The sequence below is a fragment of the Nelumbo lutea genome, chromosome 6 (assembly GCF_056320005.1).
Source record: "Nelumbo lutea isolate HS-2025 chromosome 6, American lotus-T2T, whole genome shotgun sequence".
Taxonomy (NCBI): Eukaryota; Viridiplantae; Streptophyta; class Magnoliopsida; order Proteales; family Nelumbonaceae; genus Nelumbo; species Nelumbo lutea.
The window spans coordinates 25,510,583-25,536,638 of record NC_142689.1 but is presented as its reverse complement, the minus strand read 5'-3'; the positions used below and the strand labels follow the sequence as shown (position 1 = coordinate 25,536,638).

The 26,056-nt window shown below is 40.7% G+C and overlaps 1 protein-coding gene across 2 annotated transcripts in view; it reads right to left on the bottom strand.

The window, feature by feature from the left end:
* The window catches only part of LOC148848039 (dyggve-melchior-clausen syndrome protein), a 32,991-nt gene extending 11,292 nt beyond the window's left edge, over positions 1 to 21,699 (bottom strand). For both annotated transcript variants that reach the window (XM_088949726.1, XM_088949727.1), the window contains exons 1-7: positions 20,947 to 21,699; positions 10,092 to 10,334; positions 7,690 to 7,753; positions 7,445 to 7,574; positions 7,208 to 7,352; positions 5,302 to 5,550; positions 5,125 to 5,209 (exon numbers count right to left, since the gene is read on the bottom strand). In XM_088949726.1, the coding sequence (XP_088805852.1) occupies positions 5,125 to 5,209; positions 5,302 to 5,550; positions 7,208 to 7,352; positions 7,445 to 7,574; positions 7,690 to 7,753; positions 10,092 to 10,334; positions 20,947 to 21,133 (1,103 nt within the window). In that variant the 5' untranslated portion in view covers positions 21,134 to 21,699. The remainder of the gene's footprint in view (positions 1 to 5,124; positions 5,210 to 5,301; positions 5,551 to 7,207; positions 7,353 to 7,444; positions 7,575 to 7,689; positions 7,754 to 10,091; positions 10,335 to 20,946) is intronic.
* Positions 21,700 to 26,056: the final 4,357 nt, after the last annotated feature.

Genomic DNA, 26,056 nt, shown 5'->3' with positions numbered 1-26,056 from the left:
TCTCATGGCTATCGTTCCCTGTGACCATAATATCATCAACATATACTGCCAACAGTGTCAAAGAGGACTCCGCCCTCTTGATGAATAGGGTATGATCTGACTGGGCCTGTACATATCCAAACTTCACAAGTGCTAGTCTGAATCTATCGAACCAAGCCCTAGGTGACTGTTTCAAACCATACAAAGCCTTGTTCAGCCGGCAGACCTTCTTACCTACTTCTGCATCATAGAAGCCAGGAGGCAAACGCATGTAAACTTCTTCCTGCAGATCTCCATCCAGAAAGGCATTTTTCACGTTCATTTGGTATAAAGGCCAAGTGTGACTTGCTGCACGGGACAAGAGAACTCGAATAGTGGTCATCTTGGCTACCGGTGCAAATGTCTCCAAATAATCTATGCCATAAGTCTGTGTAAACCCTCTTGCAACTAACCGAGCTTTATACCTCTCAATAGATCCATCTGCATTATGCTTCACCGTAAATACCCATCTGCACCCAACTGGTTTCTTTCCTTTTGGCAAATCAACTACCTCCCAGGTGTTGTTCTTCAACAGAGCATCCATCTCAACTTGCATTGCATCTTTCCATTCAGGGACGGATAGGGCTTCTTGCACTGTTCTTGGAATAGGGACATTGGAAATGGAGCTAAGGTAGGACCTGTAGGTAGGAGATAGGCGATCATAGGATAAAAAATGGGAAATACAGTGGGCTGTGGATGTGGTACAATGTCGTTTCCCTTTACGGACTGCAATTGGAAGGTCAAGATCATCTGTAGGGGAAGTCTCTGTGGGCTCTGGGACTGAAGTATCTGGACCTGGAGCTGCAGATGAGATTGGAGCTGGTCTGGACTGCTGATGATCAGGATCAACCTGCCTGCACCGCCTGTGATAAACCCTCAACTCCTGATCCCTCTGACCACCCTCACCATTGTAGCTTTCCCTCATCTCCCGATCCCTCTGACCACCCTCACCATTGCAGTTCTCATCACCCAATGGAATAAGTAAAGGAACTGCCCCACTCTCACTGCTCTCCCCCTGAAGACAAGAACTCAAACCCCCACTTTCACTACTCTCCCCCTGAGGGGCAACCCGAGGATAATAGGGTGTCCCCTCAAAGAAAGTGACATCCATGGAGACAAACTTCCTCCCGGAGACAGGATCATAACAGCAATAACCCTTTTGAGTTTGTGCATAACCAAGGAAGATGCATTTGGAGGCTTTGGGTTCGAACTTGGAGGGATGGGGTCCGAGAAGCTGAACAAAGCAAGTGCAACCGAATGTCTTAAGGGGAATAGAAAACAAGTCCTCACGTGGGTGTAGAAGCGAAAAAGGAGATCGCATATCAAGGACCCTGAAAGGGACCCGATTAATAAGGTATACCGCCGTGAGGATAGCGTCCCCCCAGAAGCGAATAGGGACATTAGAAGTAAACATGAGGCTTCTAGCCACTTCCAAAATGTGCCTATTCTTCCTCTCGGCAACTCCATTCTGCTGAGGTGTATGAGGGCAATAGCTCTGGTGGATAACCCCATGATGAAGAAGATAAGATGTCAATGATTTAGCAAAGTATTCCTTTGCGTTATCAGATCGGAGAACTTTGATCTTGGCATCAAACTGGGTTAGGATCATTTGGTGAAAATTTTGGGTCAGGGAAGGTACCTCATCTCGTGAACGCATGAGATAAACCCAAGAAAAGCGGGTATGGTCATCAACAAATAACAAAAAATATTTGTACCCACCCATGGAAGGGATATGATAAGGCCCCCAAACGTCAGTATGCACAATATCAAAAAAATTATCACTCCTTTTATTACTCAATAAATAAGGCTTTCTACAATGCTTAGCAAACTCACAACTTTCACACTGTAGCTGAGACAACTCAATAGACTCAAATAAAGTAGGAAACAAACTCTGTAAAGATCGAAAAGACAAATGACCTAATCGGTTATGCCAAAGCATAACCGGACTCACACTCTTAGAAACAAAAGACAACTTCTCTACTGACTCTCCCTGACGAAACCGCTCCCCGAGCAGATAGATCCCATTCGTCTCACGGCCAGTCCCAGTCACCTTCTGCGTCTCCAAGTCCTGAAAAACACATCGGTCAGGGAAGAAGGTTACTGAGCAGTTCATATGCTTGGTAATACTACTGACTGAAAGAAGGTTAGTATCAAGCTTAGGAACATGCAAAATAGATGATAGGGAGATAGTATCTGAAAGCTTGATGTCACCCTTCCCAGAAATAGGAACCAAGGAGCCATCAGCAATAGATACCTTATCCCTACCAAAAGACAAATGGTAAGTAGTAAACAGTGAAGACAAGCTAGTCATGTGATCAGATGCAGCTGAGTCTATTACCCAACAAGGTTCAGTAGTACCTGGAGCTGAGGCATGATAGGCTGAAGCTCGAGTACCTGAATGGGCGAAGTCAGATGTGACAGGGGCTGATGGAGGCTGCGGTGGCTGAGCTGAATTTCCAACCTCATTTTCTAGCTGTATTAGGGCAGCCCGAACTGCAGCTAAGGTCTCCAAAGATGTTCCTTTTGTACCAGATGAGGATGTTGAATCAATGTTCATGGCTACATGAGCAATGCCCTTCTTGTTTCTTAACTTCGCAGGAACCAAATGGGGATGCAGTTTCCAACATGTCTCTTTTGTATGTTTGGGTTTCTTACAATGTTCACATACTACATCCTTCTTGTCTTCCTTCCTCCTGTCCTTCTCTGAATCACCCCCTGATTTGGGTGTAGCTGCTACAAAGGCTGATATGGGTTGCATCATAACCTTCCTTCTGGTTTCTTCACTATGTACAAATGAGTAAGCCTGAGAGAGAGTCACATTGTCTCTAGTCAAAATCTGTTGCCTCACAATATCATATTCTGAGTTCAGTCCCGCCAGGAACTCAAACACTCTGTTTGCCTCGATGTGCTTTCTATGGGTCTGAGCATCTTTGGGACTCTCCCACTCAAGAGTCTCTAAGTGATAAATCTCATGCCACAAGGACTTCAAGGTGGAGAAGTAGACTGATACCGATTTCTCTCATTGTTTAAGGGTGTTCACTTCACATTTCAATTCATATGCTCTGGCAACATTAAAGGGTTGGGAGTAAGTTTCTTTCATAACATCCCATATCTCCTTAGTTGTTTTTGCCCACAAATAATTCCGGCTAATATGAGGCTGCATAGAATTACACAGCCATGCCATAACCAAGTAGTTTTCTTGCATCCACTTGGTATATGTCGGGTCTCCCTTGGAAGGTTCTTTCATATCTCCCAGGAGGTACCCTAATTTACCTCTTCCACCAATAGCCATCATGGCTGATTGGGCCCATTCCAAATAGTTTGAAGCATCAAACTTTACGGTCGTAATCTGACCACCCATCTCAGAAATACCACCATAACTGATGTTCCCAAGACTGCCTTCTGCCTGAATTTTAGACTCCATTTCTGTCAAGTCTCAAAACAGTACTTGAATCACCAATCACAATCAAAACAGTATAGGCTTGATCTGTATTCTCAGTGTATGTGCACAAAACCGAAGTAATTCTAATCTGAAACCAACTAGCCAACACAGCAGTAGCTATCTATAGATCTCTAACCCCCTTAGAACTCTGAGAACAGCTTTAAAACAAAACTGATATGCTAGGGAAAGTTAGGGTTTTAATCAGTCCTGAAAGGAAGCAATTCAGTCGCACAGTCCAAACTATATAGATGAGCTTTCAGTAGGGTTTTAATCAGTCCTGAGAGGAAGCAATTCAGTCGCACAGTCCAAACTGTATAGATGAGCTTGCAGTAGGGTTAATAAGAAACCCTAGAATCTGATCGGATCTACCAATCAACTTAAGAGTAGCTCTAGGTAGATCATAGAGTTCAGTCAACCACTAGAGCTTGCCGCAGATCACTTTCAAACCCTAGAGTAGAAAGAAACACAGTTCGGTCCAGGGTTTGATGTAAAACCCTAGGAAATCGAAGAGAGAAAGAGCTAGAATGATTCGGCCTTCCCCTCCAGATAGGTCCAATCTATCTTCTCTTAAAGAACTTCTATTAAAAAGTAACAACTTACAAAGAAAAATAGTTCGCTGCCTTCTAGGGTTACCTGAACCCTAGTCTTCTGTGATCCTTCCTGACCACCAACACTCTGCAACCCTAGCAAGTTTCTAACAGCTGCTAGTACCTCTGGCGATCTCTAAGAATCAGTCTGCGAACTCCTCCTTTTCAGCTTTCAGTCCTAGGAGATTCTCATGTGGTCGGCTGGTATTAGACTCACATGAAAAACTCTAACTTGGCTCTGATACCATGTAGGTTTTCAAGACTGCTATTCAGTCTTGATCACTAAGAGATTTTAGGTTCAATGAGAAGAGAAAGTGAAGAAGATGTAGAAGAAAGAGTGATGGAAGAGCAATAGAACACAGATTTTGAGGAGAAGAACAGAATATCAATCATTCTGCCGCCGCCACTTTACGTTAATATATATAGGTTATGCTAGTTACATGAAAGGACATATCTGCCTTTGGTGTTTACATCATAACTGTGACTAGATAACAACCAATATAAAACTGAAACTAGAAATAACAAAACAACAAAATAACCACAGCTGTGACTAGATACATTCTACCCTACGGACAGAGTGGTACCACAGCTGTGGGGCCCACATCAATGTTCTCTACAGATAAGATAAGAACTGTAATTAGATAAGATAATACTCCTTTAATCTATCCTACTGAACTGATAAGATAAGATAACTGAATAGATAAAACTCCTACTAATCCCTGCTACTGAAAGCAGATAAGGTAAGAATACTGAATAGATAAGATAGGATGACAACACTAAATTGTTGCTGCTGAGAACACTAAATTACTGCTGCTGCTGCTGCCCGCGCCCACATCACTTTCAGGGGATAGGCAAGCCTAAAACCGACCCCCTGAAACATTGTTGAAAAAAAAAAAAGTTATGAAGCATCGGAACACCTGATCCACCTGTTCACGCGTATCAGGCGCGTATTGACACCTTAAACCTTGATTATGAGGCATATTGCCATGAGAATTGGTACATATGGGCAGGGGGTTTGGCCTTTTCTCCTTTCATTTTCTACAGATTAAGCTAATTACTTTAAGAATAGATACTCACAGTCCAAGGGTGTCAAATAAAGAAGCAAAAGGCAATCTCACAAGTGGTCCATTGTGTGCATTCCCCTCAACATCAACACGATCAACTGCAAGCAGGTCATTTGCACAATGATAATAGGATTAATAGATAAATATAGTCCTGTTCCATTCAAAAGTACTATAGGAAAAATGATCTTACATTCGATATCTCGAGCATTTTCTAAGGCTTTGCAGTAAGGGTTGTCATAAAAGTATGATGTTTCTTTCAGAAGAGAATCTGAAGTGGTACTATCTTCACTTTTATCTGTTGTGGATTCATCTAGCATAACACATTTGTGATAGTGTATGAGAATAAGCAACAGAAGAAGACTGTTCTCTGCCAATGGGCTTCTAGATCCATCACCACTCGAACCAACTAAGTAATTGAATGGAAATAATACAAGATTTGCTGCAAGACAAAAATATAAAATACATGAGCAAAGGTGAAGAACATGCCAACATTTTACAGAGACATCACATAAAGTATCAGGTAATTGACTCATCAAAAAGGAAAACCAATGTTCAAATATATAAAAACAGTGTCCAAAATAATTCTTCGATATCTGATTGTCATGATGAGAGGCATGGAAACAAGGTTGCCACATGAAAAAAAAATTCAAAGAAACAAGTTTTTATGCCTTTTCTTAGCTGGATTTAGGAAATGGGCCTGGAGACGCTTTTCCTGGCCAAATTTTAGGCTGTGCTTGTTAAGAGTGCAAATGCTGAACCAAAGTGAATTTGCACTCCAGTTCAATTTTGCAGGTGTTTGGCAAACAAACGCTTGTGTACTGAAAATGAAAGTAAATTTGTTTTTTGTGATGTTTTGCATTCAAAATGGGAGCAAATTTTGCTTCCAAAAAGGTAGATTCCAATCTTGAAATTCATATTTGTACCCATCACAACCAAATATGTTTGGTAAGAATACAAGAGTTATCAATGCAAAACCAAACCGAGTTTGCAGTTTCATGAACCGAACATATTTTTCTTTGGATTCTTTACCAAAAGCAATCTTAGAAACAAATCTCGATGCTAAAAGGCCCAACACCATTATTCCTTTTGTACATCATCAACAGAAGGAATATTCAAAGAAGAGAAATTTTTTAATGCTGAAAATTTCTATTAAGTGGAATAATTGTTGCAAGCAAAAATGAAGGGAAAAATACTAAGAGGAATGAACTGGAGAGGAAAGGACAAGAAAAAAAGAAGCACAAGAGAATGATCCCGAGGGATCAAAAGAACAAATTCTAAAATTAAGGAATTGAAGAGAACCAAAATAGATAAACACTCCCTTAGGCCTCTCCTAAGTCCAAGGTCCCAAGTTTTCTTTTCTTTTAAGTGTTTATCTCTATCTCTCACACACACACAGACTCACCTTCTAGATCATGTGCTTTGACCAGAAGCACTACATGCATGGATAAATCACATGCTTCTTCCTGCTATACCATAGTTAAGTGATCTATTTCAGATTGCACCTTGTGCTCCTAGAGGTTGCACATGGAACTGGTTTTCTCCCATACCTAAACACTTTCAGAACTATCATGTTTTCTTTTCCCTAAACATGGTATAATGATCCTAGATAACTCTTAACCATTCACTAGCGTAATTGATCTATTTTAGATTGCACCTTGTGCTCCTAGAGGTTGCACATGGAACTGGTTTTCTCCCATACCTAAACACTTTCAGAACTATCATGTTTTCTTTTCCCTAAACATGGTATAATGATCCTAGATAACTCTTAACCATTCACTAGCTTAATTTCCCCTACAATCTACAAATTTCATTGCCTTTCTCCATTTAGCCTACCACAGTTTTGTTTGTAGGACTTTCTCCTTTTCATCCTACATCAGATGCCTCCTTGTATTTCCACAGGTCTAAGTATGATTCACATTTTCCTTTTATTTCAACTCAGTTTACTGGGAAAAAAAATCTAGGGGACCCAAGTCTATCTACTTGAACGGTTTTAAAAGATGATCAAATTGTCTGCTAGAAAAAGACAAAAATAAACACAAAAGCATACTATAATAAAGTTGTTTAAAACAATCAGCACTGAAAAAATAGATTCTTACCAGCAGCAGAACCAACTTTCTGAAGAACACCATGCTGACCTACTTCAGAAAAAATGGAATAAGGAGCACCATTTAAAGGAAGGCGAGGTTGTGCAATATAATTAAGCAGTAATCTGCGAACAACTGAACTAACCAAAGAAATTTCCTGCGAAATAGAAGGTTTGTACTATGAGATCATAGCAGTAGTTATTCATAATTCTTCATGCACTAAAGGAAATGTTCCAATTCCTTTCTCACCTCAGCCATTGCTGCATCAATAAATGGATGCACATCTTTTGGCCCAGGAGATGGCCCTGAATGCAGCTGAGTTGACATTGCCACAAGCATAAAGTTCAGCAGTTCATGATGGAGGAAGCACGTATGAGAACTTCAACAACAAAGGACATAAAATTAGAAGCACAAGCGGATCGGGGGGGAATAGGAGTGTATAAGATATAAGAAAAATATGCAGCCTTAATGAAGAATAACATCTCATAACATACCTTACATCTGATGTGCCAATAAAGCTAAGCACGCCACGCATAACAAAACTTTCAAGGTTTTGATCTACATAAAACAATAAAAAATTAAAAAAAAAAAGAAAGGCTAGATTTTTTTTCAACAAGTAAACAATCATAAATATAATAAACCTATAAAACATATAATGATCCAACATATTGGTAAAGAAGTCAAAATTAGAGGACAGTGAAATAACAGGGTCCAATTACCAAGTCAAGACAAGAGACTACAAGATTGTATTTCCCATGATCAGAGTAAACCCAACTAACTTGAAGTGTAGAAGAGAACTGATGCTAACAACTTGAAAAGTCATAATTTATGATAAATGGCATAGAAAATCGTATAAACAAAATTGAGTAATAACAGCACATGCTGAACTGAAATTAACCCAAAGTAAATCAAATTAATTTGCTGGAATAATAAGTTGAACTAGCAACTACACCTTTATTTCATAAGTAACTTAACAAGAACAGGATTGGAACCCCCTGTTGTTAAAATAATAAAGAGAAGGGAAGAACAGATTTTGAAAGATTGAGGGATGGAAAAACTGCTTTGCTAGGGAAATGGCTGTGGAGATTCCCCATTGAAGACAATATGCTATGACATTCAGTGATCAGGAGAGAATATGGCATTCATGCAGATGGACAGAACTCTTGATCTACCAGAGGTGCCACTTTTGGAAAATCTTTGGTGGGGAGAGCATCCTCTGTCAAACCTACCCCTTTGTTTTCCTTCTTCAATAACAAAAATAAGAGCACTGCTACATTCGTTTCTTTTTCATTAGGGGTTGTTTCTTGAAATTTGGGTCTGAGTAGAGGTTTGAGGGAACCTGAAGCTATAAAAACAATGAACCATTTGGATGACCTGAAATATGTGTTCCTTTGTTTATATGGAGTGGATAAGAGAATTTGGGGTCCAGACTCTTTTCATTCTTTTTCTTCTGCTTCTTTCTTTAAAACACCTCAACTAACCAATATTTCTCTCAACTTTTCTGTTAAAGCCATTTCGGAAGGTCCTCCTCCAAAGATTGTTAGGAGGTTGCATTATAAATTATCCAAGACCTTGTACTTCTCCCCTCATTTGTTCATCCTCTATTTTAAGAGTGGATGAGTATAAATATATATTCTTGTCTAGTCAAATTTGCATTTTAGGCGATGAATACATTTCCATTTTAACAGTTCAATTTAGGGGCTTCAGGTATCAGTGGTATCAAGCATGGTTTTCAAGGCAACTAGGCGATTCTAGGCAACACTGTGGCGCCTAGTCACCTAGGTGATAAGAATTTTATAATATAAAGAATTAACTTTTGGCTAGTTCCCTAGTTTTGTATACCATTTAGCATGTATATCAATTGAAAAAATAGCAATTCTCTTTATTAAGAACATTAATTTCCACTAAAAATGTGGCAAATTATCACATCTAAAAGATTAAAAAAATCTTTTACATATATTAATTTCATTATTTTCAAAAATAATACTACTATAATAAGTATTTAATAGAGAAATTTCGTATCAATTAGCAGCTAAAGAAGGTTATTAACTTCATATGATAAATATTCAAGATGGTAAGTAAAATAGAAAAAAAACAAGGATGCAATTTCTGTTTTATTTAATTGAAGAGAAAGAAAGAGCAAAAAAAGAACCTCTCTATACTTCTATTCTTTCTTTCCTTCTTTCTTTCTCTCTCCTCAAAACCCTTTGATCTTATAAATTTCAATGGAAAAACATTAAAACAAGGTATAAATGATATATATAGCGTATAATAAAATGTATTAACACACACATATTAATAAGATTAAACAATATCAATGATATTATAAAAGGCACCTGCCTTGTCATTTTTGTCGCCTAGTCGGGTGCCTAGTTGCTATAAGTCAAGGTGTTTGGGTGAGGCGCCCAACCAAGGGTGCCTAGTCACCTAGGCGACGCCTCGACAACTATCTAGTCTGGTTAGAGACGATAGGGAGAAATCTTGCTTAGTTTCTCACAGCCTGATGGAAATTCTTTGATGCCAGAGCTATTAGACCTTTCACATGGATAAAAATTTGCCACAACTGGTGGATGGATGGATTTATTGATGCCAGAGCTATTCCACCAAGGAAAGGTGGCTGCTTCCACCTTGATGCAAGTATAGCTCCTGTTGCCTATTTCATTGGATGATGATCTTTTCATAACAAGTATTCACATGAAAGTGACATATATCATTTAATAAGTAGAATAAGTGGATCTTTTAGACCAATGAATTTTGTTGTCGTACCACATGTCCATCAAAGAGATTCTACTTCAGCAAGTAATCCTATTGTTGCCTATACCTATCAAAACAATTTTACTGAACAATGATCTTAGTGAAGATTTGTAGCTAATGAATCATTTAAGCAGTTAGTTACCCCTTGGGAGATATTCTTCTGTTGTTGCTTCACCTTCATCCAGTGTAAGATACAATTCTGTGAAATTATCACTTTTAGCATTTTCAATCAAGTATTTCAGAAATACAGATGACAAATGTGCTGCATTCACAGCCTTTGTATATATTGTTGATGGCCCGACAGAAGTTGACATAGACTCTTGCAGACACCGGACCAGATGAGTTAAAAGCTTTGCAAGATGCCTTGTGCGATAATTGTTCTGTGCTGCACAAGCAAGATAAAAGCAGAGATAATGAGCACTCCTATTGCAATGATCACTTCAAAAGAGAACCCTCTTAAGACAGGAAGTTTAAAGAAAATGAATTTATAAAAAGCTATCATATTAGAAACAAACTGCTATTAGAGGCATCAATAACAAATTCAAGAAAAAGAATCACATTCTCATCAGTAGAAAAAGCACATATAGTTTGATAACTTTATTGTACCACAGAGTTTCACAGAATAAAATAATATTGACAAACACATCTTGTAACATTGGTATACTCAAGCTGTCTTCAGCAATAAAATACATAATCAAGATTAACCCCTCTCCCCCAATCCAACCATATTTAAACAACCCTGATGATGCAGATGCACAGACTGATTCTCAAATGTTAATATGTTCATGTCCTTACAGTAGGACCAAAAGGAGAATGGATGGTTCGATATCTAGAATGACATATTTGCTGCACTTTGAGTAGTTAACAAAACCAAAGTAAGTAGATGGTTACCAAGGCACTGATTTCTAATTTGTCATAAAATGCCTTTGCTGACACAACCACAGTCAAGCTTGCCTCCTTTTTTGTGGGGTGGAGAGTGTGTTGAACGAGGCTTTTCTTGGAGCTGTTTATTTGGTCTTTTCCTTTTCTGCCTATCAGAGTTTCCTTGTAAATGAGGTTTTGTGCATCCTTTTTTGGATTGGTTTGCAGATACTGTTATTTTTTCTTGTAATCCCCACTCCATTCTTGTATACACCTTGTACTTGTAACAAACTAAAATGCATAGAAACTGTAAAATGATAACAAAAAGAGAGATGACAGGAGTATGGTATTGTTGCAAACAAAGCTTTAAAAAAAAAAAAAAGATAAAAGATAAAAGACACCCGCTAGACTTGTCATAATGGCACAATAACTCTTCCCACTTGGTATAAAAATCAGAATGGATCATATCCTTAGAAACCTTTGTGAGCCATGTCCAAGTCCATGATAAAAGAGCTAATGTCTCTGCATATTCTGCATGAAGTTCTTTGGAGAAATCAGTAGATCAGTTGCAATTTAGTCAATGGGAGTCCAATGAACAAGTAGACTCCACCTTTCAGGGTCATTAAAACTGCAATCCCTTGCTCTGTAATGATTAAAAATAAAGATATTTTTGTAGAATTAAGGTTTCTGAAGTTAAAGAAACTCCAACAAAAGTGAAGATAGAAAACGCTTTGGGACCTAATAGCATCCCAAAATAAGTCTAGAAATGTGAAAGAAACATAGGTTCATTATGGTTACTTACAATAGCTAATAAAATAACAGCAAGAAGGAGAATGTCCAATGAATGGAAGAACACAATGCCTAGACAGTACACAAACAAATGCATGTGTTTGTGCGTGTATAACAAGATCTTTAATAGTAGAAAAAGAAGTTGAATATGAGTCAAATGCCATAAGTTAGGGAAGAGGAGTCAAGTTGTGGCCAATAAACCATCAACACTGACAACACTGCACAAAAGGGAAGAAAAGAGGTATGACAACAAGGTATCAGGTTCAATACAACTGAATCATAGAAGTACCACAGGATATTACTCCCCCAATACAACTGATTCCTGATAAACCATCCTTAACAAGACTTTCTACCATCAAGTTGGTGTATCTTAGCATGTAACTACACAAGATGTTCACTCCAAAAGATAACCTCTCACCTTCCAGACAAGATGTCCTAGTCTCCATGGACCATCTGAACCATCTAACAGCCAACTGATAACAACTGGAGAACCCCCTTTTACCTTAACGCTCTCGAGTCCAAGTGAAACAACATGAAACCCTATGGCACAGCCATGACATATAATATACTAAAATCACCATCATGGGTCAACCTAGAATACAAAAAAGAACTCAATGCTCATGTCTTATGAAAGTGCAACCCTATCAAGATTTCAGAGAGCTTCATGTTCCCCATAGAGAATCCATTAAGTTGATTTTGACAACTCCCTGAATGGGGGAACACACTCTCTTTTTTTTTTTTTTTTGGTAAATCAGAATGAGCTACACAAGGCAAGGGGGTAACCCGGCCCCAACTGTCGCAAAAACAAATAAGGGGGAACACACTCTGGTATAGCATGTTGTCTCCTAACAATAAGCTTGCAATAATTTGTCACCATCTTATTACTGAACACACTGGAACTATCTAGCCTCCTGTTAAAATCCAGAATAGCCACTCTAATAGTAACAAGATCAAAGTTGATCATCTCCAGAATTTCTACTATTAGAGAACATTATAAAATTCCTCCTCACAAATTCTCCAAAGAATTACATCATAAAATTCCTCCTCACCATGTTTTCCTCTTCTTATAGACGGTGAGAAGATGCATAATTAATGAATAAATAATTCCAAAGCCTCATAACATATGCATAATTAATGAATAAGTAATTCATTCACTTACTTCTCTAACATAGGATGCAAACATGAGGGGCTATACTGTTCAAAAAAACAAAGGGGTATCTTCCAAGTCTCCCTGATGCAGCACCAATGCAACAATGTAACAAGTGTTCTCTTCGCCGCGCCATCAAGTGCCATCCATCATGCCTACAGCCGCCACTCCAGTGTTCAAGTGTGTGTCATGGGTAGGCTATGCATGTACTTTTGTAAGGGGGATTGCATTATTGTAATACAGTAGTATGATTTTTCACCTTTTTGATGTTTCCTATTGTCACTCCCCCAAAAGCTTAACATACTCTTTGAGGGGAGGTAGGTAGTCGAGTGAGCTCATAAGCATGTAAAGGTTAAGCACGAGATCCCCTCGACACTGTATTGTGTGCTTGTGCTTACCACTGATTAATGCAATACAAATAGCCTTTTGCTAATTCGTGTGCCATCTTGTTGCCTTTTTTGTGTGTGTTTGCTTTGTTGCGTAGACTTACTCGCCCCTTTCGAGTGCCACACGAGGCCCCAACGATTACCCCCGTGACAGTTGGTATCAGAGCGGGAGCTCCTATAATCCAATCGACCCGCGACGCGAGTGACAGCATGAAGCACAACAAGGACATCATGGAGGAGATCGAGCATGGACTCTCCACAACCCATGAGGCCGATGATGCGCCTGCCGACGACATCGGCAAGGACAAGGCACCGAAGCCCAGCAAACGTGAGAAATCTTCCAACAAGCATGCAGCCGTTGAGTTGCGCATGCTGTGTTGCGAAGCCACCGTAGGTGAGATGCGAGACTCGATAGACGAGCTGCATCAAAACATGGAAGCCATGGACAGTACACTGGTCGAGATTGAAGTCGCTTGAGTGGAGTCGTGGACGAGGTCCGTGACATAATCAATGGCATGCTCAAGGAAATTTGTAGCACGGCGCGCCAACAAGAAGCAAGCTCCTCCAACTCACAGGTCCAAGATAGGCTTGACAGTTTTCAAGCCCAGCTCGATGAGATGAAGAAATAGTGGGCAACGTGGAGAAGAACCACCTCCACATCAATGGTCGTCCAGGCCCAACTAGATGAAATGAGAACGGAGTGGGCCTCAATGAAGTCTGCCGCATGTGCCTCCTCCGACACCCAAGCTCAACTAGAGGAACTCAAAGCCGAATGTGCAATCCTGAAGAGGGCCGTTGCTAATCCAGCCAGCACTTCATTTGCTCATACTCCCTCCCACATCAAGATTAGGGAGCCAACTCCCTATTCGGGTACCCGCGATGCACGAGAGCTCGACAACTTCATGTGGAAAATGGAGCACTACCTTGCCGCCGCCAATGTGACTGATGAAATGACTCCGGTGCATACTGCTACTATGTATTTGACTGTTGTCGCTATGTTGTGGTGGCGCAGAAGATGTGTTGATATAGAACGTGGTACGTGTATTATCCGTACCTGGGCTGACTTTAAAAGAGAGCTAAAGAGACAGTTCTACCCAGAGAATGTGGAATACCTCGCTCGTCGCAAGATGAAGACTCTCAAGCACGGCGACTCCCTCCATGACTATGTCAAAGAGTTTTCAGCCCTCACGTTAGAAGTCACCGATATGTCAGACAAGGACTTATTGTTCAACTTCATGGATAGCCTAAAGCCTTGGGCCGAGCTCGAGTTCCAACAACGCAATGTTTAGGACCTTGCCTCCACCATGGCCGTGGCTGAACAACTTAGTGATCGGAGACTGTCGGATGATGAAGGAAGCAGACCAGCCAGCCCACGTACCACACATTCGAGTGGGGGAGATAGACAGCCAAATCCCCCGAAGGAGAAGCCACCCAACAACCACAAACCAGTCGAGCACCACAAAGGGAAGCAGCCACAAGGAAGTCAAAGCTACTACAACAACAGATATCAAGGGAGACCCAGCCGTCCTCCTAATTGCTACATTTGTGGAGAGGAGCATTTGACCAGGAATTGCCCAAAGCGAGCAAAGTTGAATGCCCTCATTGCCAAGCTAAATGATGATGAGCAAAGTAATGGAGAACGGAGTACCCAGGCGCCAAGAGTGGGCGCCCTCCAACTTTTCAATGCCATGATGAAGAAAGGGGCTACCTCCAAACAGCCCTCCTCAGTCAAGAGAGGACTAAGGTATGTTGATGTAACCATTAGCAGGAGGCCAACCAGGGCCCTAGTTGACACGGGGGCCACTCATAACTTCATATCCATTGCAGAGGCCAAGAGACTTAATCTGGCCGTTTCCAAAGAGCCTGGCTGGCTCAAAGTAGTTAACACAGATGCCAAACCTACTGAAGGCATGGCTCGCCAAGTAAGACTACAACTCGGCACCTGGGATGGAGAGATTGACCTCTCCGTCGTCCACATAGATGACTTCGATGTTGTCCTTGGAATGGACTTCATGATATAGGCAAAAGCGGCACCGGCGCCTCACCTTGACACCCTGATGATCTTGGACGAGCAGTCACCTTGCATGGTCAACATGATCGCCATAGCCAGCACCAAGAAGAAGCAAGTCTCAGCCTTGCAACTCCAACACCACCCTCAACCATTGATGGCAGAGAGATCTACAACAGCCACCAGTGCAACCAGAAGTGATCATAGCAACTCCAGGAATAAGTCAGCGCCAGCATCAGTGCCAATGCCGCCACAGCAACAGCAGCAGAAGCCAACTTTGCAGCAGAAGTCGCACATGCCCACAACTGTTGGGCCCAACAAAAGACCCAAGGCCGTGTCAAACTTTGACCACATCTACTACCACAACCATCGGAGAGAGCAAGTGCCACCCAAGCTATTTACGAACCACATTCACATCATCCCTCAAGCTAAATCCCGTAGTAGCCCTGTGAGTCACCCTTGGGGAAAAATGCATGAGAACCAACACCCTAACAATCCAAAATATCATTTTGACCCAGCCTTGGCCATCAATTTTCCTACCACCATCGAGGAGCATCCAAAATCCTACCTTAAAGCAACCAGGCAGGGACTTAACTTAGGGACTAGCCATAGGTTTTCCCACCATCAAGAACATCCACTAGCCATCTACCCAACCTACTACCTGGGCCTTAGAAGAAACCCTGTTCGTGGAGCAATCGAAGAACCTTCCTTCACCAACAACAAGTTCAAGCCTCAAGCAGAAGCTAGTCTTCGAGGACGAAGACTGAATTGAGTGGGGGAGCCTGTAACAAGTGTTCTCTTCGTCGCGCCATCAAGTGCCATCCATCGTGCCTACAGCCGCCACTCCAGTGTCCAAGTGTGTGTCATGGGTGGGCTATGCATGTACTATTGTAAGGGGGATTGCCAATGGCATTATTGTAATACAGTAGTATGATTTTTCACCTTTTTGATGTTTCCTATTGTCACTCCCCCAAAAGCTTAACGTACTCTTTGAGGGGAGGTAGGTAGTCGAGTGAGCTCATAAGCGTGTAAAGGTTAAGCACGAGATCCCCTCGACACTGTATTGTGTGCTTGTGCTTACCAATGATTAATGCAATACAAATAGCCTTTTGCTAATTCGTGTGCCATCTTGTTGCCTTTTTTGTGTGTGTTTGCTTTGTTGTGTAGGCTTACTCGCCCCTTTCGAGTGCCACACGGGGCCCCAACGATTACCCCCATGACAACAAGGCATCCAAATCCTATTTTTGAGTTCAACATCTGTTTCCAGTCCATTGGCATGTTGCACCTGCTGTGTTGCTTCTTCAGCAGTCTCTCCACCAAATTGAAGGTTCTTAGTAGGTTAGACAACCGTAAAGTATGCCTACGCTTATAACAATCAGCTTTGCTACCATTGCATCTTTTCCACTCTAATGAAAGATTGAAGTTCTACTCTGCAACTTCTAAAGTGAAGAGGCATTCTTCCCTATTTATATGGTGAGATCCCATCATCTCCAACCTTAATTTTACTGAGACTCAAATGCCAAGGTGGATTTAGTAGAAAGGTTCAACCCACCCTAGCACTGAACATCTAGCTGCCTTGGTTCAAATGCCACAACATCACTTCTAACTGCACCGCAGAATCTCACTAGTATTGGCCTTCATGTCTATGTTCCCCAATAAAAAGGTCTTATTTTGGAGGAAATGGGCCCCACCCATACCAGATTTGAACTGCTGTGAAATTATCTGCATTAATAGTGAAAACATTAAAGAAGGAAGATCAAGAGATGTGATCCTTCTGATCAGTAGCCAAAACCCAAGGGTCATTACTATTAATATCAATCAAGACACCTTTAATCTATCCAATAAGAAGTTGCATCAATCCTATATGATCTCTCAAACCACTAAAGAACCTACAATCCCAAGAAATACTAGAGTTGATAAAAGGGTTAAAGACAATATAGGCATGTTCTTAGGTTAGGAAATGCTAAAAGGGAGGACATACCTAAAAATTTCCAAAGCCGGATATTCTCCTCTAATCTGACTCTACCCCAAGACTCTAAATCATACCTGATAAATGGAAAAAGTGGACAAGATAGCTAAAGCCTCCAAGAATACACCAAGGAGCCCTATCGATAAGGATGTCATCATAGTTGTCAAGGCGACGCCTAGGTGGGTGCCTAGGCGACAAGGCACCCTTGGAGGCTCGCCTCGCCCAATCGCCAAGCAGTTTTGTGCACTGGGTTATAAAATACTTTTATATTTATAATTGTTTGACATTATAATTATAAAATAGACATTATTAAACTAGAATATTCATTTTATATGTTTATATACTAATTTCTTTTTATTATTTTCTTATTTTGTTAGGGTTTAATCAACGCAAACATTGCTAACTGTTGTATTGAACCCATGGTTCAAAGTATCAATACACCTTTGTGTATTGGCAGAGGTGTATCGATACTTATAATGATACTCCCCCTTTTTTTATCTCTTTGGTTTTCAATTTCATTTTTAAATATATATATAAATATTATTTAAAAAATGGGTCGCCGAAAACACCCGATACAGGGCGTGTCGTATCAAAATTTTGTTCCTTGATTGAACCCTCAAAAATTTCAAAACTTGAACCAATAAGCAAGGGAAGAACTCAAATTTTTGTCTAGTCAACACATTTTCTTCTTCTTCCTCCACCCTTTCTTTTCTTCTTTCCTATAACAAAAGAAGGGGTTCAGCCCCTATATTTTTTGAATTTTCTTTACTTTGTTCTTTTTCTTCTCATAAAATGTTGATTTTCTAGACTTAAACATGAAATTTATACTTTTCTTATGAAAATTATGAATAATTATTAAGGAAAGATGGTTATGGAACCTAGGGAACTACCCTAGGATATATGGTTTTACTTAAAAAAAATCCATCGCTTAGGTATTGCCTAGGCGACTAGGCGACAAGGCGCCCCCCCTGTCACCTAGCCTCGCCTTGGCGCCTTGAAAACTATGAATGTCATCCCAACCACTTTTTTCAAGGATAAGCTTACTGGTAAAGAACAAATGACAAAGGCTATTAGACGCCATAAGGAATCTTGACAACCGTTTTCCTATAAGAGAAGCATTCTTATCTCCTATCCACACAATTCCTAGATCCCTATCTCTTTCTTCTTACATATAACCTCCTATTTGACAAGCTAATTCTTGTTAATTAATATATCCTATATCCCACAAGAAGACTGATAATTTTCCACTCTATAACTATAATAATACCCAAATACCTGTACATGCCTGCCATACCATGTCAGACACGATATATACCCAATACAACACCGGATACTGCACAAAAACTTCTAGGGTGTACTTTAAAACATTAACACCTTAAAATATGTAAAATGGCATGAATTAACAAATTATACCTTCAAAAACCTGTTTAGAAGTTTAACTTGGAAAGATATAAGTATTGAGAAATGGCATTACTTAAAAAACTAGATATAAAATCAAATGATATAAGCATATTAAGTATCATATCCAGGATCTTAAGACACATAGTGTTCACATTTCTGTTTCCCTTATCAATGTTGTTGTCAGCATCCTTATATGGGCATCATAGCTTTCTAAAGTAAACTTCACTAAGGCTTTAAAAATCAAGATGAAATAAACCAATAGCAGCAGGTCAGAGGGAGTGGACTTAATCAACATGATTCTCCTTCCCAAAGAAGTAGCTCTTTTAGACAACCAACTTTTTTGAAAATCATTCCAATCCTGTGTACTTTTTTAGCAATAACAAAAAGATATTGAGATCAGGCAGCATGGACAAGACTTGAACACAAGATTCCTTTGGATTCAGAGATCAGCAAATGGATTGGCACACTATTTTGCTAGACAAGGGGTAAACAGGGAGCAAATGTCTTGGGGAATATTGTAAAGGGTTTTATTTGTTTCAGCTATCGCTAGTAGCTGACTCAATCATCAGTTGTACATGGCATTTCTTCTCGAGCTTAATAAAAGTTTCTTGTTACCTATCAAAAAAATAAAAGATATTCAAGACCAAAGCTATATACAAGTAGAAGAAAAACATGGAAAGTTGGCTAGGAGTAGAGGTAACCTGGTAGCAGGAAAAAACTGAGGAAAATCTACTAAGAACTTCAGTTATGTGCATGGGAGACAACCTACTGATTTACTAAGAAAGACTGATATGATGTAACTCGGAAGATCTAAAAGAGTAAATGAGACACCAAAAACGATTTGGGCTGTGTAAGGGCATAGTCTTTTATAAGGCAACAGACCCAGTTGACCCAACTTGAAGCAAACTATCCATTCCAACCCAGGTGATAAATTAACAAGCCAAGCCAAGCCTTGAGTTAAACAAGTGGCAAACAGCTCGCCACCTCTTGCTGATATGGCAAAGTTAGAAGATTCTAGAAATGACTTCATTTAAGAAAGAAAAGAATAAATAAATAAATAGGGGACCCATTTCCAAATGGAGCCCCAGATTTCTCTCTCTCTCTCTCTTTCTGCCCAGGCTCCACCTCCACCACCTTGATCGCCAACATTCTCTCCAACCAAACCACCACCATTTCTCCTCCTCCTCCTCCGGCCTTCGGAGATCCAACCATCATCAGCCCTTGCCCATGGCACTTACAGGTTGAAATACTGAGACAATACTTGAATGCACAAAAGCTCTCTTCCCTTTTATCATTAACAGATCATAAAGTATTTATTAAAAAAGAAAGTAATAGGAATACAACAGAACAACCACACGCCTCCGAAGGAGAGAGAGCTAGGCCAGAAGACCCAGCCATCCAAATAAAAAACAAGTCCCCTGCAGCCTAGCATCCACCCAATCACCACATGGAAATCCTTTTTTTTCTACACAGAAGGAGGCCTTACAAACCAGCTGGTTGGCACCTTGCTACCACATGAAAATCTTCCTCAGCTTCCAAATTAGGGTGGCTTGACCAAAAGCTCAAATGCATTCCTTTAAAAGGGGTCAGAAGCCCAGCTCGAATGGAATCCCCATCTCCTATTAGACCTGAATAGACCATCAAAACTTCTCCAATTTGGTTTCTGAAGACTCCTATCCCAAACCATCCTGGATTCCCAATGCAGCAGCAATCAAAACTGAGCTTACTAACAGTCAAGGGAGGTAGGAATCAAGATATGGAGATATGGAGACTGAGATCCCTTTTTTATCTACATGTGCACGTATGTATCTGTGCGTAAAGACAGAAACACACACAGATTGAGATTTTTTAAGAGGAAAACGGGTAAGTTGAAATGCACCAAAGGCCTTTACTTTTTAAACTTATATACAAAAAAAGGGAACTGGTAAGCTCACAGTGTTGCCAAGTTTATGGACCATCACCATTTGAAACCCACCATACCACGCTGCCAAATCTGATGCATACTGACACCTAAGTTAACTAAACCATAAAGGGGGAGCAAAAGTGATTGTTGTCACTGTAAGAAATGAAGATGTTTCGTCATCAACTTGTGATGGTAAAAAACATGTTCTGGAAAAATAAACAACAAAATGCAGCATGAAGGCATTTCATAAGATAATCTCGAACCTCGTCACAAATTACATCTACAAGTCTCCTCAGTCGTAACATGCTATCATAAAGGCCATATTTCTGTCGTGATCCACCCAATTATGGCATTCGACCACGAAGAGGTTCGACGCAATTACAGAATCCCAAGAAATGCATCGCATTTTAATGAAAGAAGAGTAATTGCGAACTGAAAATTGGCTAACATGAAGTTCAGAGCTTTCAAAGCCAAACAATGATCCCTAAATTTACTCCATTTAGGCAGCTTAGTAGCAATCAAGGACTACTGACCTAATAGTTCGCAAGCTTGACGAATTCGGTGATCCGGCCATTCAATAGTAAGGGGAAGCTCGAGCAATTTCTGCCAGAAATCTGAGGAAGTAGGGAAGGACTTCTTTCCAACGAAGGTGCCGATTAGGTATTCCGCCGTGTCCTGCGGCCGCGCGTTCTTGCGCGGCGTCGAAGGCACGGCTCCCATCTAACTCCCGACTTTATATTCCGATCAGAATCCAAATCCAGAGATCCTCTATCTGCCAATCATGAACAACAATGACATTGCTGGATTTAACAGAAGAAAACGAGCTGAGAAGTGAAATCGGAAGAACTGTCGGTGATGAGTCTTAGAGCTTGGATCTGTTGATCCCAGCCCGAAATTGAAGCAGCTCGAGTTCTTCTTTGCTAGAGAGAGAGGGGGGTTGAGATGAGGACTTCGATTTTAGGGAATGCTTAACGTTAGCTTTCGGATGATGACGGGCAACTAAGATTTCATATGACCAAACCTATCCTTATAATTTCAGTGATGTTCCTTCATTTGTAAGTCTTCGGATAAACGATTGAAGGGTATTTTAGACTTTTGGTGTGATTTTGGACGATGAGCACTTTCTATTAATCGCGGTTTGGGGGGTCACTCTGCTGCCGGTGTTTCCTTAGTCGGCGAGAAAAACGCGTGGCTCAAACCCTCCATGGCTCCATCCAATTTGCTTCTTCGATACACTATTCGCGCTTTTCATTACAAACGAGGCTTTCATGAGCTGGGAGTTCCTTGAACCTTTCCTTGTGTTTCTTGGTCCGCCAAAGTTAAATGATTCCACTATGTTGGCCACATGATCAAAGGCGGGCCCGTGCTCTTGGTTCCCAAGAACGAACAATAGGATGTTTAATATATAATCAAGATACTTGGCTAGCTTCACGTCCAGACGACCATGCAAGCAACAGAATTTTAATACTCATCTGGGTGAGTTTGACTTTCTTGGCATGCGAGTTCATGTAGATGTACTGCACTGGACGTCTGGACCTATGGAGTATGGACCCATTCAACAAAGATGAAAGGCGTAAATTTCAATGTATGTTAACATCATGGGCTGCATTTATGCATTTAATAACGTAATTGCTGGGATGATGATGACATTAGAGCTGTCGGTGGCAATCAAAACAAAGTCCACGTCCACCATGGGCAGGGCAGGGCAGTTCATCGGAAGTGTAACCGTGTTGCTGTTTCGTCGGCTATTCTCCCTACTCACTGTTTGGAGCGGCTTTCGCAGGTGGCTTTTGGGCTCCCAAGTCCCAACCCAACCACATCAAGTTCGAAAGTCGAGAAACGCAAAAAAGCTGAGCGGTGAGGTACTAAAGCCAGATGTACTAAACCACATCAAAAGAGATGCTTTAGCCCTAAAAAAAAAGTCTTTAGACTTTAGGCCTTGGCTTTAGACAGCCTATTAGGCTAAGACAAATTATTCATCGATGTCTATGAGTCGATGTTTGGCATGGCTCTGTCTTCAGCCAAATCCAATCCTACTAAACGGTGTGCGCAATCGAACCTGACCCGATCCGTGCACATACGGCTGTAACCTTTTTTTATTTTTTTGACAGATAGGGCTGTAATTTGGGCGAGGTTAACTCGAACCAATTCGAAAGATGTTGGGTTGGTTGGGTTGGGTCAGGTTTGAGATTTTGTCCAAACTGATCCAACCCAAATCCAATTTAGCATATATATATATATATATATTGAGAAAATTTTAGATTAATACTTTGTACTTTGGGCCTAGTGTCACTTGGACCCCCAAATTTTAAAAACTTAATAATTCAGTACCTAAACTTTTAAAGTGTGTCAATTTAATAGTTACCGTTAAGTGGCATTTGAAAAAACACAAATGCCCTACGAATGTCATCTAATTTTATTTATCAATCATCCAAATACCCATCTTCAGATAGAAATATCAACCCCACAAGCATTAAATTGGCAGTGGAAACGCCACTCCTTAATATCAGGGGCAAAGCCAGGGGACCCATGCCCCCCCCCCCCCCCTATGGTTCAAAAAACCCCATTGTAATACAGCTTTCTGTGTAAAATTTCCCTACCCCCACTCTCCATTTCAATGGTTGGCGGCCCATTCATATTTCATTTATGTTTTGCTCCCCCCCTCCAACAATTTCCTAGCTCCACCCCTACTTGATATTGGCCTCTTGCAGCAAGACCCCATTACTACTCTATTCCGATTGTATATGAAGATAAAGGTTTTTGAAGATTAGCCCCAATTCGTGGGGTATTAATTCATCCTAGCTCCCGAACTCGCCTCCCTCCATAGAATATTCCTTCAAAACAAAAGGAAAAGGTCAAGAACCAACATGAAAGAAACACACCTAACAAAAGACTTAGATGATCGCCCATGTATAATGATCTTTTTGAGATAATCTCTCTCTATAATAATTATAGTAATCGACTTTTGTTCCCCTAGTTTCACCACCACAAGTGCTCCAACATTGTTTTCTGTCATCGATTTTACATCATTATAAATAGAAGAACCATTAGCACCTTTACCTTGGCTTTCAGGATATCTGAAATGATGGTGGTTTCAAAACCATTTTCTTTCAATCAAGCAAGGGAAATTGATTAAGTATATGTTTGGCATCAATGTTGCAAAGTGATGCTGATGTGTGGGTTGGAAGTACCATTTTCTAAGAAAATGATGTTTTTTTTCTGTTTGAAAATGTTGTTGCCAAGTAGGACGTTTCCTGGAATTGTTACTAGTGCTCCATGCCTGTTTTCAGCACTGGTACCCATTATAGGAAGTCCAAGCCACTTCCACATCACATTCTCATTGGCAACAAAGAGCTGTAATCTGAGAAAATGTCAAATTCAGTGTTGCTCCAAACCATGCCTTCTCGATGTCCAATGCATGGCTTAAAGCACCATTTTTTTTATGGAAAAATAGTTCCAAACAAACAAACATTTCCTGGAGCACCGTTTTTTCCGACGTAACGCTGATGTGTCACCATTTTTTGGAGCATAGACATTGATACCAAACAGATGCTAAAAGCGTGAAAATACAAGAGGTTGCATCATTAGATCCACTACACAGATGTGTTGCAGAACTACATTTTTTTATAAAGTTTCCAGGTGATAGGATGGCCTAAATTGCTCCTTGCGTCATGACGGAGAGTAAACAAGTGGAATCGCAAACATCTGTAATTGCGCAGCTCAGTAACCTAAACAATGGGTAAAAGAACTGGATGACACCCATAATAAACACCATTGTCAATCATTTCCAACCAAGATTACAAGGGAAAGAAAAAGATGAAGAAAACATGTATACAATAATAAATGCAATTGTAGCAGAACATTAAGACTCAAAAATACAAACAAGCAACAAGAACAAGAACACTAAAATCACATGTTAGTGGCATTGAAGAGAAAAGAATGAAAATAAAATGTCTTTTCATTCTTCAACACCTCAAAGCAAATGTTGTTTCTGTTGCTCAACACCTTCAAAGATGGCCTTCAGAAAGAATATAGAAAAATCTTTGGCAACCATATAGAAACGAAGAAATGCATTGTGGAATCGGCAATTTCAGAAAAAATTCTTTGGCAACCAAAAAATAAATGAAGAAATGCAGTGCAGAATCGGAAATTTTAGAAAAAATCTTTGGATGTGCAAAACTCACTGGTTTATTCGCCAGGAGCAGAGAGAGAGAGATGCACCAAACCTACCTGCTTTATGGAATCGGAGATTTCAGGCCCAACACCACCAGTAAAGCTCGGATCAACACAGTTGAAACCTGCTTAACTAAATGGCTACAAACAACGCGTCTGAGGATTTGAGACGCATTCAAGAAAGAACTCGGGCAGGAAATCAGAAGATATTACACCTCTGTTTCATTTTTTCGAGTAAGAAGATGTTGAACGTTATTTTATTTCTACATTTTCAAAAGTTTTAAGTCAAACATGATATCACATGATACACATAACTAACGGTTGGTTAACAACATGTATTAAATTAACAGGTTTTGAAAGTTTAGGTACTGAATTGTCGTGTTTTAAAGTTAGGGGACCAAAGTGTGACGCTAAACCCAAAGTACAGGGTACTAATCAGGAATTTTCCCTTTTTTTCAAGACCCCTAAGTTTCATGTGCATCGAGTAAAGGGTAAGACATAAATTGAATTAAATATTTAAATTTAACTTTTATGACCTATTGTAAGTCAATTTGGGGGAGAAATATGGTTTGGCTTTGAAAGTCCGTAGAGATATGGCAATGATTTAGGTTGGTGGAAAAGATACGGAAAGAGGAAAGGAAGGTGATGCGATCGTTTCTGGTCACGTACCAATTTTTTGTGATGTATCAATTTTTTTTGCTAAGTACCTCGTCATTTGACCTGGTGGTGGAGTGCCTGGTGGTGAGCTACTTGGTGATGAGCTCCCTAGTGGTGAGCTATTTGGTGACGAACTCCCTGGTGGTGACCTACCTGGTGACATGCTCCCTGATGGTGAGCTGCCTAGGGACGAGATCCCTGGTGGTGAGCTACTTGGTGACGAGCTCCTTGGTGGTGAGCTGCCTGGGGGAGAGCTATGCCGAGTTGGGGAGAACTATGTCGAGATCCCTGATGGTGAACTGCCTGGGGGAGAGCTATGCCGAGCTGGGGAGAACTATGCCGAGCTCCCTGATGGCAAACTGCCCGGGGGAGAGCTATGTCGAGCTGGGGAGAACTATGCTGAGCTCCCTGATGGCGAACTGCCCGGGGGAAAGCTATGCCGAGCTCCCTGATGGTGAGCTACCTTTTTGGACTTGTCATTTGACCTGCTCCTATGCGGCCTGTAACTTAGAGGATGGTGGAGCTCCCTGGTGCAGCGCAACCCGACTGCCCTCTGCATGAGGTGATCTCCTCTCCTTTGTATGCTGTGGGAGTTGAGGGACCTGCGAGAACTGAATCAGAGGACCCGGGGGTATTTACCCGGCGGGGACTCTCCGATGGCCAAGTTAGCACTCTGATAGTAGAGAGCTTAAAGATGATAATAGAGGATGAGAGAGCTAGAGAGCAAGGGTTATCATCCTTTTTCATCCCCCTCCCCTTTGGGGGGTGAGGTCTTTATATACTGAAGTCCTCACGGGTTAGGTGGGTGAAAAG